Raw genomic sequence first — 16,856 nt, 5'->3', positions numbered from 1 at the left:
ATGATAAACTCAAAGAGCAATAATCCAATATCATATCAACTAGATGTGGTTACCTATCATGCTTGTCCCAGAACCATGTGCCCCTTCGAATAATAAAAGGAAAGAAATGGTGCCCTGCTGAGCTTTAACGTGTATAAAAAACTCACAGTCAAACTGATTGCACAGCTCTGCTGTTAAATATACCTCTGTTATTTTTTTTAGTGTAAGCATGTTCAAAATGAGGCTGTCAAAATAGTCCACTTGTTCCGTGATAGCTCACTAACACTAACAGTGAAATATCGCCTGTCACCAAGCAAAAAACTTGTGAGGCTCTGGAAATGGTAATGGCCCGACTTGTGCTGTCCATGATTAAACAAACGTGGATAGGATATTCTTCTTGGCGATGAATTCGTCGGCCTTCAATGGGCTGATAGACTGCACGGAAGACACAACAGGTTCCATCAACTCAGCATGGGGAGTAAGTCAGAAGCAAATCACTCTGAAGCATTCTAGGATTCTCTCCGAGATCAATGTGTTTCATAGTGATTTAGCAAGAAATAAGTCAATGGCTATATGAGGGCTTCATATAGTTAATGATAAAAATTCTTAGTTACCTTTTCCAGCATGCGGTGAAGCCGCTCTATTTCCTTTTTGGGGTACTCAACACCTTTCTCCACACAGCTTTTAGCAGCTTTCAAGTAGATCTTGCCATACCTGAAGTGAAGGCAAGTTAAATTCAGAGTCGGTAGGGAGTACTGCTAGAAAAAAATTGGGAGCGCATGGAGATGCAAATTATATTTATTGTAGCCATCCAAGTGCCATTGACCAGGTTTCAGGTCACTCTCAGCAATTCCTCCTTTCACCAATTTAGACTTTAAGGCCCCCTTTAAAAGATGCCTAAAAAATAAGTTCATCTCATTATAGGTAACAGTAATTATTTATTAGGGACCAGGATCCTTAATAAGATCTCCAATACATAATCAAGATTTCTAATGGATAATTACTGTTAACTAAAATCGGATCATCTCATTATGTGTTAAGGATCAGGAACCCTAACACATAATTACTGTTAACTAAAACGAGATGATGAACTCATTTTTGGGCGTCTACCAAACAAGGCCTTGGCTTTTAAAAAAAATTGGAGCGAATGTCCTTAGTTGGAAAAGGAATAGGTGAGATACAGACCATTCATAAGGTGCCCTGTAATAGGGTGCCATAGCTCAAAAATCACACTGACTGGATGATCCAGTCTGAGCAGGAGCGTAAGAAGGCAATAGAAGGGGCAAAAGAAAAGACAAGGGCCCTGTTAGGAGGAAGGTATTCTATATCGGTAATAGTGGCCATGACGGTCACCACCGTTACTGATCTAGGTATCGGTCGTAATGGCCAATATGGGGACGTAATGACCGTCACGATCCCCATAACGGTTCAAAAAAAAAAAATTTGCCCAGAAAATTCTGGAAAAATATCCAGAAAATCTAAAATAATGTAAATATTCCAAATCTGTGTTCATTTTTTTTTTTTTTTTGTTTTAAGCATGTTTACGGTATCATAACGGTCCACTATTTGGTGAGAGTGTTGTTTTGGGTTGTCTGGTGAATTTATGAACATGGTTGTGTTTCTAATGTTTACACATCACGAATCAAGCATTAAAATTAAAAATCAGAAGGAAAAAAATACATATAAAACACTTTTCGATTTATTTATTTATTTATTTATTTTATTTTAAAAGGCCCTTGGAGCTTCTGTTCTCCAAAATCAGCTCAATCTACTATTTTAATCCAAAAAACTATAGCATGAGTAGTCGAATTCTGCTGTAAAATGTAGGAAAAATTTTGGAATGAAAACATCAAAAAATGAGGAAAAGTGGATTTCCATTAAAAAAGAAGAGGCCATTTTTCGAGTAACAGTCGTTATGCCTCATAACGGCCCATGTAACGGCCAATACGGTCCCAAAAAACCAACTGCCCCGTTTCACCCCCATATCGCGTTTCGGCCTTTATGGCCATATCGTAACGGATATAGAACGACCTCGGTCAGGGGGGTTAGGATCGCTTGATCAGTGGAATTCTTAGGATAACCATTGTAGTACCCACCTAATGAATGATCTGTATCTCATGCACATGCCATGCTTGTGAATTTGAATGTTAGACACAAAGGTCTGCATCCATCATACAATTTTTCCATTAAAACACAGAACCAACAAACAAATAGTGTAGAAAGGAAAGGCCAATAATAATGCAGGGGCATTTTCACACAGGGCTCGAGTGGGGTTGCCTGTGGGATGCAGGGGCACACTCGGGGTGGACGAGGCCCATGGCGGAGGTCTCGTGTTCGAGACTCCTCACCGGGGGTGATTAATGCGCATTTCACACCGGGCACGAGTAGTATAGCCCGTGGGATGCGGGGACACTCGGGGTGGGCGGCCAGTGTGAAGCAGTACCCACGTGATTTGGGCCCACAAGGGGGGTTCGGCCGAAGTCCTAACCCATGAGATGTGGGGTTTGGCCTATTATAAGATAAAGGGATTAATTTGTCATGCTCTAACAGTTCGAGCTTTTAGAGCAAGTGGTTAATTGTCTTGCATCAAATTGGTATCAGAGTGGGAGGTCTCGTGTTCGAGACTCCTCACCGAGAGTGATTAATGCAGGGGCATTTTCACACCGGGCTCAAGTGGGGTCGCCCGTGAGATGCAAGGGCACACTCGGAGTGGGCGGGGCCCACAAGGGAGGTCTCGTGTTCGAGATTCCTCACCGAGGGTGATTAATATGCATTTCACACCGGGCTCGAGTGGGGTAGCCTGTGGGATGCGGGGACACTCGGGGTGGGCGGCTCGTGTGAAGCGGTACACATGTGATTTGGGGCCCACGAGGAGGGTTCAACCAAGGTCATAACCCATGAGATGTGGGGCCTGGGCTATGAGATAAAGGGATTTATTCGCCATTCTCTAACAGTTCGAGCTTTTAAAGCAAGTGGTTAATTGTCCGCATCAAATAATTAAGAGACTAAGACGGTCACTGCATTTTCAACAATATTGACCTCCAAGTCATGAACTTGCGCAATATTTGAAGGAAAATCCAAACAATCTTTTCTAATGATGAACATATTACCTTGCAGAAGAACCCTTGAGCTTCTCAGCCTCCTCTTCTATCTTAGATAAGACTACCTTCCGCTCATCACCTGCAGCGCTCACAAACTCCTTCACCAAAGCATCTAAACTTGCCACAATACCAGCCTATAACAACAGAAAGAGCAACACATCAAGAGGACGGTGCAGAGATCAATAACATACATCACAGCTTCTGAAATCTATCCCATTGCTAACCTTGGAAGTAAGTAGCCCTTTTCCATCACGGCTGGTGCCACACTTCTCATTGATGAATGTCACAAAGTCATCCAAATCCCGGCCACCGTCATAGTCTTCGCCAGCTTTATTGCCCTTTGGAAAGAATTTCAGTGTAGGAAAGCCGCTGATTCCATACCTGTATTGATAGTGGAGAAATATCATGGTGTGCCTCTGGCATCAATTCAAATACCTTAAAGGCACATCGGAATAAAGGAAGAAAAAAGGAACTATAAACTAAAGCTGCCAATGAAATGGAGGAATTCGATAATTGGCTTAACTCGGCCCAAACCAGAGAATATTCTTATGCAGTAAACATGTCCTTAACAAATTAATTGTATGTAGCCCATTAGGTATAAATAAACACAGAAAGCTAAACAAATTAGGTATAAATTGTTGGAACTGCTAAACAATCATTTGCAGAAAAAATCACACATTTTTGGGACTGGTAAACAAAGATTTAATTTAAAGACAGCAAATTAGGTATAAATCAAACTCAGAAATATCAGATGAGAAGGAACTAATAAGAAATAATTTTCCATTCCCATGATCAGAGTCAATAGCAAAAAGTTTGCAGAATAGCAAAAAATTTGGACTGTAAACACGGGGGGAAAAGTTCTCTTTCAACTAAAAATAGTAATTTTTTACTGCAACTGAAATTTTGTTAAAAATAGAATACTATTGTATGTTCATCAGCAAGCATCGTTGGCTTCTTTGATTCCAACACCAAAAAAAAAAACAAAAAAAAACAAAAACAAAAACAAAAACAAAAAAGACAAAAAAACAAAAAAAAAAAAAAAGGAAAAGAAAAAAAGAATGAAAGAATAAGACCTTTTTTTTCCCTTCTAGATCTGTATAATAGACCATGTTGCCATAACAACCAATTTTCAGCATACACTGACTTTCAGAATGCTGTGACATTTAAGGACGTAAACAGGTTGAATCAGGGTCAGTCCAATTGGATAAAACCTCTACATAGATCTGAGTTTGAATGGGACAAATGGAAAGCTTAATCAGATCTGACCCGGATCTGAGAATATTAACTTAGTAGGAAGGAGAGAGGGATGGAGCGCATGATGGGAGTAATGGTAAACCCACCATTGTTTCCTCTTGTCCTGGTGTGGTGATGACCATTGGATGGTCATGATCGACCCACAATCCCAATCTCAAAGCATCACACTTAGGATGAGCATAACATCAAACCATGTGTACCAAGCATCATGCTCAATAGGTTTTGAGGAATCACTACCAAAGCAAGGGAATCTCTCCATGTATCTCTCCATGTATGCATGAGAACTACCATTTTCAATCAACTATTCGTAAAAAGAGTCTTTTACATGCATATATACTCTTCTAAACGCAAAAGACAAACCTTAAAATAATCCTAACAATAGCAAAGCCTAATCCTAACCATTCATTTTCATAAAATATTATAAAATGACTAAAATTATCTGTAAATCCCATCAAAACCACACAAGTCTTTTATAAAAGGGTTATCACTCAATTCATGTCAAATTGCACAACTCATTTGAAGGCTACCTCAATAGCTTTCAAACAGGGCACTCATGTCATTTGGATATCATTTGGCACCTGAAAAGTGGCACACTAACTACTTGATGCCCCAGGTAGTTTAATTGGGTCGGTATAACATGATCAGCCAAATCATGAGCCCACAAACAATCAAACAATCTGATCACGGGGTCCCCCAATTTAATGGCAAGATTAAGGAATGATTGACTGACTGAACAGAGATGATGAGACCTTCTAACAGATTTATGGATTACAGGGTCCATCCACCCTGGGGTCTGAATCACACTGGCAGCAGGGCTTGGTTGCCTTCTTCATTCTTGTACTTCAATTATTCCATGGGCCACAAAGAAGAAAAGGCACCCATAAGTTTTTTGTGGTTTGGATCCAACAAGTTGGACTGACCTGACCCACCATAGTTCTGGATCTGACACGATAGACCTCAAATGTGGGTCCAAACTTAGGACTGTCAACGGGTCAGGTTTGGGTCAACGGGTCAGGTTTGGGTCAGACATAGGTGTACCATATTTGGACCCAACCAATGGAATTGGATAGGATCCTATCGGGCTTGGATAAGGCTGCCATGCATGAGGCACCAGATCCAGATCCAATCAGAATCGGGTATCCCATTGGCTCCTAACAGGTCTGTTACTCTTGAGGGCGAATTAGGGTTTGGATTCAGAATAGATTAAGAACTCAGGTTCATTTTCAGATCCAGATTGGAGACCTGTACTAGAAACATGCCTGGCATATGGTTCTAGATAATGAATATAGTAAAATAAAAGATAATATATATATATATATAGGGAAAAGGTACTATGCGCTCGACCTCACGATAAGCTTCCGTGAGGTCGAGCTGTGTGGGCCCCACCGTGATGTGTGTCGACCATCAACACCGTGCATTTGATGGGTCCCCTCTAAATTATGGGATATCCCAAAAATCAGCCGTATACGGAACTCAGGTGAGCCATACCATCTAAAATCATGTGAAGACATGCCAAAAACATATAAAAGCACTTGGTGGGGCCCACCTGAGTTTTGAATGCTGCTGAAACTTGGTCTGAACCCTCATCCAAGTGGGACACACATAATGGATGGGCTGGATTTGCAAACCACATCTCAGTGGGCCCAAAAAATGATTATGAATGTTTTAATGGTGCACGGGCCCTCCCCACTACTGTATGTGGTGTGGCCCACACAAGTCACGGATTGACTTGATTTTTGAGATCTAGGCCCACGATGGAATGGTGCATCTAACTGATGGGGTAGATGTTTGAAACGCATCACGGTGGGGCCCACACAACTCGACCTCATGGGACGATCTTGTGAGGTCGAGCGCATAGTACCTTTTCCCATATATATATATATATATATATATATATTTGGGTACTAGAATTGAAGGATAAACTAAATAATTCATGCATTCAGCTACCTGACTCAAAGGATAAACCAAAGAAATCATATAGTCAGATACCTACCAGGTCCCGTACCCAATCAGTCCCAATTTCTAGCTGAATCTTAGTCCATGGAGATGAATCCCTCCTGTCCTGATTATAATCAGGGCCCAAAATCTGGATCCAGATCCAATTAAAGCCTGCTGGATACTTCAGGTATCCATGGTTGCGGCTACCCATTCATAGCCCTTTCCAAACTCCAAACACTGATCCGAGTTGGGCCAGGTCTGCTGGATCATGAGATTGACCCCTATTCATTGACAGCCCTAGTGATATTCTGTACCTATATACCATTACACATTCGGAAATCAGTAGCTTGTCTTTTGGATTTTAGACACTAGATTGCAACCCCAATGCGATAATATCTTCCCACAACAAATTGACATGCAATTAGTCTCTTCAAAAGATCTCCTCCTACAATTATTTAGTATTCAGTTTCAAGGGAGATATATTTTCCCTTTTTTTGAAGGATCAAGGTAGATATGTTTCCATGGAAAAGGAAAAGGGAAAGAAAAAAAAAAAAAAAACTTGCACCAAGTTCCAAAGTAAAGGAAAAAATAAATCGCCATCCACCATTTTCAACATGAGCAGCATTTTTAAAGTAAAATCAAGCATCTGATGGCCGGTAAGAAGAAGAGAGAAAAAAAAAAATCAGAACATATTGAACATCCATGGTAGAAAAGCAAGATCTATCCTCAACATTTGAGGCTAGTTCCAAAGAAAAGAAAAGAAAGCTGCCATCATTTTCAAGATGAACTGCATTAAAAGTAGAATCAACCATGATGGTTGGTATTTAAAAAATTAAAAAAATAAATAAATAAAATCAGAGCAACTTTAAGTAAACAAGACATGAAGTTCTAAAGAACCTGCTGGCAATAAAATTTGCATATTTATGTACTCACTTCTCAGCCAAATCCTTGTATTTGTCAGCATCAAGATTGGCAATTACAACATCATCTTCCTGTTTATAAGCTGTGGCAACCTTTTCATAAATCTGGTAAACAAATGGCAGGGTTTATTAAGCTACAAGTCAACAAAGATGTAAGAGTAACTTTATTTAGACAAAAAGAAATGTGTCAGACAGATAAATGTCGATGTACTCACAGGAGCAAGGTTTTTGCAGTGGCCACACCTGCAAAACAAAGGGAAAAGAAAAGGGGAAAAAAGACTCAAGACTAGGTATTTTCTACATCTTGGTAACAATGATTGGAAATGCATTCTTTCAAAAATAAAATAAAAATTTTTAAAAAAAGGACTGAAAATGCATTTAGTGCTGCTCCACATGGCACAAATCATCATCATCATCATCTAAGCCTTACCCCAATTAATTAGGGTAGGCTACGTGAATCCGGTTCTGCTCCATATGGCACAACTGTTACCAAATATTTGACGGTTAAAATGCTTATAGAATGATCACAAAAGTACAAAGAGAAAGTATCCTCACCATGGCGCATAAAATTCAACAAGCACATCTTTGGATTCATCAAGAACAACCGCATCAAAATTCTCAGCTGTCAGTATAACAACATTGGAAGGAATGACTGCCAACTTTATGTTGGTCCCTGCACTCAAATGCATCTAAGATCTGTTAGGAAATGTCAGCACTTTCTTTTGCACTAAAATACATAAAACTGATCAAGGTTTCCAAAAACTGTTATGTTACAGCCGTTACCATTACAAGAAAAATGGCTGGTATGGGACCGCTAAAGTATTTTTTTTAAAGGCTGTTACAGCCTGTATCATAATGGTAATGACCATGGTGTGCCGTAACGGCCATTACGTAAAGGTAACAGTGGCAACCATTACATGTTATGAGATAGTAAAGGCTGTAATGGCCATTATGGAAAAAATGACCTGTAACCGCCATTACGACCCCCCCGTAACAGCCCATAAAGGCCCCAAACAGTCTGTTACAGGGCAGATACAGTTTTTTCAATTTTTTTCTTTTTCTTTTCAATAAAAGAGACTGTAAAGGCCCATATCGTAACAGTAATGGTGGTGGCCGTTACGGCCACCATTACCGTTACAGAATAACTTGGTAATGGCAGTAGCCGTTATGGCCATCACTACCATTATTGAATACCTTGCAACTGATAGAGGAAGGAAACACTTCGGGTAAGACAATGGGAGGATTTACCATAAGAACACAAGACATTAAGACAGACTAAAAACGTTTACCATTTACCTTGATGAATACAGACATCGGGATTTCTTAACTCATAAATACTCTAGTGCAAGGCTGCATCTTGTGGATTCCACAGGAAAGGAGTGATATATGATGCATTATAAAAGCATCCTCGAGAGAGAGAAGGAAAAGACTGCATCTCAAGAATTTGTGCAGAGATATATGATGGAGACCAAAGAACTACCAAAGAGTTATTAAAGAAAATAACCTTTCATGAATGAAAAGAAATAATATGCTCTTCTTTGTCTCCACTCTTAAAAGTTCAAAGAGAAGGGATTCTGTCACCAGAGATTTTAAGAGGGATAGGTGTAGCCGTGATTCTGGTTGCAGCCGGTCACACAAGCTTCAACATTACTGCTATAGAAACTGATTTTTCCAACCATACGGGTTTCCATTGGATTTTGAGGGAGAGAGATCTACACTAAGTTACCAATGAATATACATAAAGAAGACGTCAAACCACATGCATGAAACCTGAGACAACAAAATTTTTCTAGGAACTCAAGCCTCCATTTGTGCAGGTCTGTACTGGCAATTCTGTAGACAAATGCCTGTTGAATTCCAAAACCCTGGTGCAAGAGATCCATGTCAAACTCTGGCCCACCACACTGCTCCTTTGGACTCAAACCTTTATGTGAGTATAAAAATTACCCCTGAATTATATGGGGCCCATGCACCCAATTATCCCTTTCCAGGCTCTAATCATTCATTAGGAAATTATCCAATATTTCCCTCCAGGAATTACTCCCCCTTTAAATAATACAAATGGCCAGTTGAAGTTCTACGAAGTCCCAGGAGTAGATGATTTAAAACAATAAACCGACACGTTGACCAAGACCTTAATAAAGAGATGATATGGGTGCTGAAGGCTTCTTAATTCACTATGCTCATTCTTGGTTACACCAAAATTCACAAACAAACGCACCATGTGTGTGTGTGTACACACAGACCCAGTGCTAAAAGAACGAGGCAACTAAAGATCTTGATTGCCTAAGGTTCATTTTACAGCATCTTAGCACTGGTGCATGACACATGTACACACCTCCAAAAGGATAATTGGATCGAAATAAACATTGTGATAATAACATCAACTTGCTCAAGCAACCAAGATGGCCACATAAAATTTTGGTCTAAATTTTGGTACGAGATTTTTTCCCAATGGCCATGCATATTTCAAAATGCCACAACAGAAATGCACGATCCTTAACTGAATGCTTCATCTCATCAGAATCAAGCAATAGGTTACAAAATTCATGTGTGTACCTCCTTCAGTATTCACATACTCAGTAAGGGCTTCTGCAGTACGTGCACCTTCATACCTAAACAAGCATACCAATGCATTGGCATCATTCAATTGTTGATCATCCAAAGGGAGCTAAAGAATTAACAAATGGCTGGATAAAAAGTAAAAGGTAGGTTCAAAGTAGGAGTACACATGAAGAAACACATTCTCCAAAGCATTAAGAATACCATACTCACTTTTTTGGCTCCAATGACCCTTTAGGAAACCATTTGATTGTAGGATATCCAGAAACCCCATATTTACTACATAAGTTCTTTTGGTCATCACAGTCCACCTATACCAACCAAGAAAATAGTGAGAAGAAATATGAGGGAGAAAAAAAAAATACTTGAATCACTATGTGCATTTTGAGCACCACTTAACCAAAACATGAGGGAGAAAAAAAAAATACTTGAATCTTCTCTAGTGTTTTTCATAACCAAAAAATGTGGGAGTAAAAAAAATAGTTGAACCTTCTCCAGTGTTTTTCACGATCCTGTGGGAGATATGGAAGGAATAACATTATTTGTTTATGACAAATTAACATGCGGTGCCATGCTAAGAGGGAGAATCATGTCTATGATAATTACTTGGACACTTGACAGACCAGATTCCAGCAGCTGCTCATTCTTCAGTGTTATGGGAAATTGGAATGGAGACTTTGGTGAACTCGAATTTGTTTTTTTTATTTTTTTGCCTTGGCTTCTTTTGTTTTAATAAAGCTCGCATCTTTAAAAAAAACGAATAACGTGCATAGAAAAGAATGTCATGTTCAAATACTCAGCTGACCTTCCCAATCAAAACAGACTTTGCCTTCTTAAAGCTTGCACCAAGCTTCTCATACTCTGGAGCAAGCTTTTTACAATGTCCACACCTGCACAGAAAATCAGACAAAAGAGTTAAGGCCAAATCATATGATAACTCAATAAAAATAAAAATAAAAATAAAAAAACCAAGCTGGATTCTCAAACTATATCAAAATAGGCACTAGGAATCATAATAGAGGGCCACAAAAATATGCAAACGTTTTAAAGGTTAGGCCCAAAAAGGCTTAAAATTGATTGTTCAATTCTTTTTCTTACGAATGCACAACTTTAACCAGCTTTATCTCTCAATCACAATGCATACAATATGCATCTAGGGAACAGGAGAAACATCTCTGCTAAATGTTTATCTTAGGGAATAGAGAAAATACAAATTCTAACAGCCAATATCTAGGTTAGTTGTCAAGCACTCAATATTTGTACACGTGGCACACTATAAAATCCGGACAGTTCATCCAGTGTACCCGACAGTTGATAGGACATTGATTGGAAGGACTTTTGTCCATTGAATATCAACCCTTGGTTAGACTTTTCATTACACCTATTTGTAGTCCACAAGAACCCTCCAATCAGCAGTAGGACCACTTGACTTCTGTGATTTCTCATGCATACCCAATCCACGATAGGTCCAAACAGCTAAAAGGCCCAGAGCCCATACAAGTACCACATGTATGAACATTGAGTGCTCCAAAACATAGATGACATTTGACAGCAATGGGTCTTCTCTCCATATTAAAATTTAATTGGCTTTTTTCTGTGTCTTTCTCTCATCAACAAATTTTTTGTCCATTAACCCGAAAAGAAAAGGTAACAAAAGAAATCTGAAAGCAGAAGAAAAAAAGGGGTTTGGCAACTGGGTTTCTTTCAAGTTTCAAAACCCAAAATACACATTCTTAACTCCAACTCACAAATTCTGGCATCTCAATCTCCAAGTAGAAATACTGCTACTAATGGTTCAGCCGATGAGATAATTGTAGTTTAGAAATACATCTGTGCAGGCTCCAAGCACATGGTTGCAAGAAAAGCAAAACTAGTACATGAAATCCTCCAGGGCCTGTTTGGATGCCTGTAACTTTTTAAAGTTGTAAGAAAGTTACATGTAACTTACTTACAGGTGTAAGTAAGTTACAGGTAATCCTGTTTGGATGTAAGTTGTAACTTACTTACAGGTAACTTTGTTTTTCTGTTTAGATAACCTGTAACTTTGTTACAGATAATAAGTTGGATATTCACACTAGATAGAGTTGAAATAAGGAATCGTTGAAAAATCAGATTGACACATAAAAAAAATGGGATAAAATTATTCCATTTTATTAAGCCCATGTAAATGAATAGTTTGGCCGATTCTTAGGCTAAATTAATCAACAGGTGGGCCATAAAAGTGGACCCATGTTTTCAAAATGCTAGTAATGTGTGGGAAAAACTTGAGCTACATGTGTTTGACATTATAGCTGACCATCAGATGGGTCCACTGTGTCCGATGACTAGCCCATAAAATTAGAATGGTCCAGTTATCAGAAGGCCAACTTATACACTGGACGTGGACCACTGAAACAATCCATCTGCCGAGCAAAATGGCCTATGTTTGGGCCAATACATCTCTACACAAGGGCGCCCGCTTGATGCATGGCCTGGTTCTCCCATACATGACAGGTTGGCATGTATGGCTGCATGTGTGGGATTAGCAAAGCTCAGGGTAATGATTTCATTAACAAAGGAGACTAGCCAAATACAACAAGTATAACCATAAACCAGCAGTGACTTGATTTGCAAATTTTTTAAATGATGCTATCACTATAAGTAAGCCATGAAGGCTATGTGACGTGTTATGTGGGCCCACTATGATGTATTTGTTTCATCCACACCATTTATCCATTATTCCATATCATTTTAAGTCATCAACCCAAAAATAAGGTACATCAAAATTTCAGGTGGACCACATCACTGGAATCAATGTTGATTAAAAAACCCACCATTAAAAACTTTTGGTGGGCCACCAATGTTTTCGATCAAACTGATATTTGTTTTGTTCCCTTCATCCAGGTCTTTATGACCTAATCAGCAGCTTGGATGTGAAACAAACATTACAGTGGGCCCTAGTAGTTTTTTAATGGTGGACTTTCAATCATTATTGTTTTCGGTGGTGTGGTCCACCTGAGATCTAGATATCCCTCATTTTTGGAATCAAGCCCTAAAACGATCCAAAAGAATGGATGGACGGCATGGATAAAACAAATACAATATGGTGGGCCCCACAGATCATCAGCCATTATCCACGCCACCTCCCCAAGCTGTGTCCGTCAACACAGAAGCAAAAGAGAGAGAGAGAGAGAGAAGGGGTTTCCTACCTTGTGGAAGCTCGATGGGAGAGGGAGAAGGAGACTTGAGAGAGGGACGCTTCTTCAATGCATGTGCGTTCTTCCCAACGATTTTCATTTCAAAATTTTCAACCGTTACCTGTATCAAAGATACAGGTAACTTGAAAAACGACTCAAGCGCCTGTAAGATTTTCGCCTCTTTCTCCTGTAAGAAAGTCACAGGTTGAGAGAAAGTTGCCTGTGACTTTCCTCCCCCAAACACCAACTGTAACAAAGTCACCCGTAACTTTGTTACATTTTAGAAAAGTTACAGGCATCCAAACAGGCCCCCATAAGTGGTCCAGCAACCTTGACCAATAACATTTATCCAGTGGGCCCATTGTAGACAGCTCACACCATCTCATTGACTGGAAGTGGGGACTCATTCCGGCCTGAAAATGAACTGTTAGACCTAAAAAGGCCAACGGTTTCGATTCTACAAACAAAAAGTCCAACTGGAAAGATCGAGATCTCCCATCAATGCAGTGGACAATCCACAACAGGCCAACCAGATTAAGTGTTCTGATCACCAAGGATGGGACCCGTATCTGGTGATGGCTCGCGGACTACAGATTCCGGTAGTCCTGGGGACTACCAAACCGATAGTCTATTACAAATCACTAACCCTAACCGGATCAAAAGATCGAGTAATTACAGACACCAAACCCTAATTCACAGATCTGGATCAAATGAAATCGAAAGCCATACATAAAACAAGTCAAGATCAGATCTCTCTCAATCTCAAGAATCAAATGGGCCTGTATCGTGAAAAAAAAAAAAAATCCGATTTCGAAAAGCAAAAAAAAAAAAGAAGCAAAAATCAGGAAAAGAAGAAGAAGAAGAAGATAGAAATCCATACCACGGAGCGTAAAACTCGACGAGAGCGCCTCGATCTTGGCCGACCTCTTTCTCGAAGTTCTCTTCGGTTAGAACGACAACATCATCGGCGAGGGTGGATATGAAGAGCAGAGCTAGGGTTAGGGTTCCGAAAGCAAAGCAGATCGGAGATTTCGCCATTTTCCGCTCTCGCTCTCTCTCCTCTTCTTCTTCTTTCAAAGGAGTAGGAAAGCTGCTGAGCAGGTAAAAGTTGGAAATAGTCGCGGAGGTGGTTTGACGAGCATTTCTACCAACCAAAGGGGTAATTTGGTCATTAAAAAAGAGATTTTATACACCGTTTGCGTATGAATACGCATTCACGGACGCGGATTTCCTGCGAAAGCCTTTCGCAGGAAGTTCCTGCGCAAGGTTGCTGGGTGGGGCCCACCACTATGTTTTTGAGAAATATACTCCGTTTATCCGTTTTGTGAGCTCATTTTAGTACAAAAGAAAAAAAATGAGGTGGATACAAGACTCAAGTGGGCCACACGAGAGTAAACATTGGAGATTTGGTGAGAACCGTTGAAACATTCTTATGACCATAAAAGCTTTGTTTCAGGCTATTTTGTTTTGTATTTTCACTTCATCCCTGTGGTAATGACCTTATAAACGGTTTGGATGGCATATAAACATCAAGGTGGATCCCAAGAAGGTTTCAACGGTAGGCATTTCTTTTCCCAATTTTCCCTCTGGTGTGGTCCACTTTAGTTTTGGATCCAACTCATTTTTGGTCACTTGTACTAAAATTAGCTCCCCAAATGGATGAACGGAATATATTTCCCAGAAACATGGCGTGGCATTCACTTAGGAAACTGTACACGTGGCATGTATTGATTGGGGGTGGCTTCGGTGGATCCCTGACTATGGAGCCCACCGTGATGTATGCGCCTTACATCCATGCCGTCCATCCGTTTTAAAAGCTCATTTTAGTGCATGATCCCAAAAACGAATCAGATTTAAATCATAGGTGGATAGCATCACAGGAAACGTTGGTTATTGAATCCCCACCATTAAAATTTTCTTGGGGACGCTGGAGTGTTTATTTGAAATCCAACCTGTTGATAATGACACAAAGACCTGGATGAAAGGACCACATAAATTTCAACTCGGTCCAAAACTCTTCTGGACCACAAGAATTTTTTAATGGTCAATCACCACTGTTTCCTGTGGTGTGGTTAATCTAAGATTTTGATTTGCTTCATTTTGAGAATCATAAACTGAAATGAGCTGTCAAAACGGATGGACAGCATGGATGTAAGGAACGTATATCAAGGTGGGCCCCACAGTCAGGGATCGACCGACCTCGGTGGATCCGGAGATCCACGAAGCCGCGCTTGTATTTACTCTGGTTTAAACGACTAGATCGTCGAACGTATCTTTGCTAAGTTACAAACTTGCAATCTTAAATCAGATTGGTTGAGCAATCCCATTGGATGCTTTTCATTCTTAGCCGTCCAATAAATGCCTGCAACTCTGATGGTCGGATGATCATTCATGATAGTTCTGAATTGGCACTCATATTTGGACGGTTTATTCGATTTCTACAACATTCAGATTGGGCTAACAATATTGGATAAAAATTATTCTTTATTTCTTTCAAATTCTTCCTTTTCAATTAATCCACAAAAGTTTTTTTTTTTTTTTAATGTAAACGAATTTAAAAGAATAACTCTAATTTAATTTGTTGGGAAAGAAAAACCTTTTTTCCCAGCTAAACCACGTGGATATTAAAAGTTGAGACCCGTTTGGGTGCCACTTAAAAATGAGTTCATCATAAATGATCTTGGTAACGGAAGAATCATGATCTCTATTGAATAACTTGAACTCAATTTTAAGTCACAACTAAGGACCGTTTAGAAGGCCAATTAAAATGGTATGAAATTGCATTAAATGAAATTAATATTGTTATAGTGTAATGATTGCATGTCTGCAAATGGCATGGTATTTTGACCGCCGAATTCCACATTTACGATCAAATGTGGAATCTCACACTTGGGATCAAATAATTCAAATACTATATTAAGTGAAACTTGTATTTGATGGACTATGAAATTATAATCAACAAACCCAATTTCACCACTGATGCCATAAACACATGCAACTCAATGTGATGTGTAAAGGCTTATATGGATGGATGACATGGATAAAACATAGGCATCAATGTGGCGCCCACAGAAGTAGTGGATTTCAAAATCCATTGAAGATCTCACAGTATATGCATACTACTATTAGGACTGGATGATATAATACCTAAATTAATCTAATCATTTCTGTCATTTCCAAACGCCATATGGTATTTGCATGGGACCAGATGTAATTCCATACCACTTAATCACACCTAATCCCATGGTCCAAACATACTCTAGCAAAGATTCTCATAATCACAGTTTTTGTCAATGAAGGCCAGGGGTGGCGATGGCCCGTGTTTGGACCGGACTAGGTTAGGACCCAGCCCATCACTAAAGGCACAGGACTGAGCCCAACTTAAACCTGCATGCCCATAGCAAAGCAGGCCCAGACCTAGCCTCACCATACCCAGCCCAGCCGAAAAATTAATAAAATTCCTATTCCCCATTCGAATATTCCTAAGCTATACGTCCATCAAGTGGGACAAATGCACTGAGAAAACCAAAAAAAAAAAAAAAAAACATTTAGAGAAATGAAGCTAACCTTCTACATTCAAGATGGATGGGTTGCTTGACCAAGGATTGGAAATGCTTATTTGTAGGACACAACATATGTACATTTAAAGCCAGTTGGGGTACGGCCAGAATTTCAAGCCAGACCCAAAAATTAATCAGGCCATAATGTGAGGCCCGCACCCAAGCGAATAGGTCCAGGCTCAATCTAAAAATAGGTCGGGTGGGCTGCTGGTCCATTGCCACCCTTACTCCGCGGTGCACATGCCGAGACTAAAATATCAGGCAGTTTGCTCATCAGGTCCTGCGGACATCATCATCATCCAAACCTTTCTCCAACCAATTTGAGGTTAGCTTTTACATGGTAAATTGGCAAACTGATCATCCGGA

General features: G+C 39.7%; 1 protein-coding gene across 1 annotated transcript; it reads right to left on the bottom strand.

Annotated features, from left to right (window-relative positions):
- Nucleotides 1-168: 168 nt before the first annotated feature.
- LOC131225958 (protein disulfide-isomerase like 2-1) lies at nt 169-14,070 on the bottom strand. The gene is made up of 11 exons (XM_058221583.1): nt 13,811-14,070; nt 10,560-10,644; nt 9,968-10,065; nt 9,752-9,807; nt 7,748-7,865; nt 7,408-7,435; nt 7,206-7,297; nt 3,305-3,461; nt 3,090-3,214; nt 594-693; nt 169-414 (listed from the first exon to the last, which is right to left on the bottom strand). Exons 1-11 carry the CDS (start codon nt 13,966-13,968, stop codon nt 349-351), a joined length of 1,083 nt encoding a protein of 360 aa, XP_058077566.1. The 5' UTR covers nt 13,969-14,070; the 3' UTR covers nt 169-348.
- Nucleotides 14,071-16,856: the final 2,786 nt, after the last annotated feature.

The sequence above is a fragment of the Magnolia sinica genome, chromosome 14 (assembly GCF_029962835.1).
Source record: "Magnolia sinica isolate HGM2019 chromosome 14, MsV1, whole genome shotgun sequence".
In the NCBI taxonomy this organism is placed as follows: domain Eukaryota; kingdom Viridiplantae; phylum Streptophyta; class Magnoliopsida; order Magnoliales; family Magnoliaceae; genus Magnolia; species Magnolia sinica.
The sequence above is the reverse complement of the archived record's forward strand: the minus strand, read 5'-3'. Positions and strand labels throughout refer to the sequence as shown.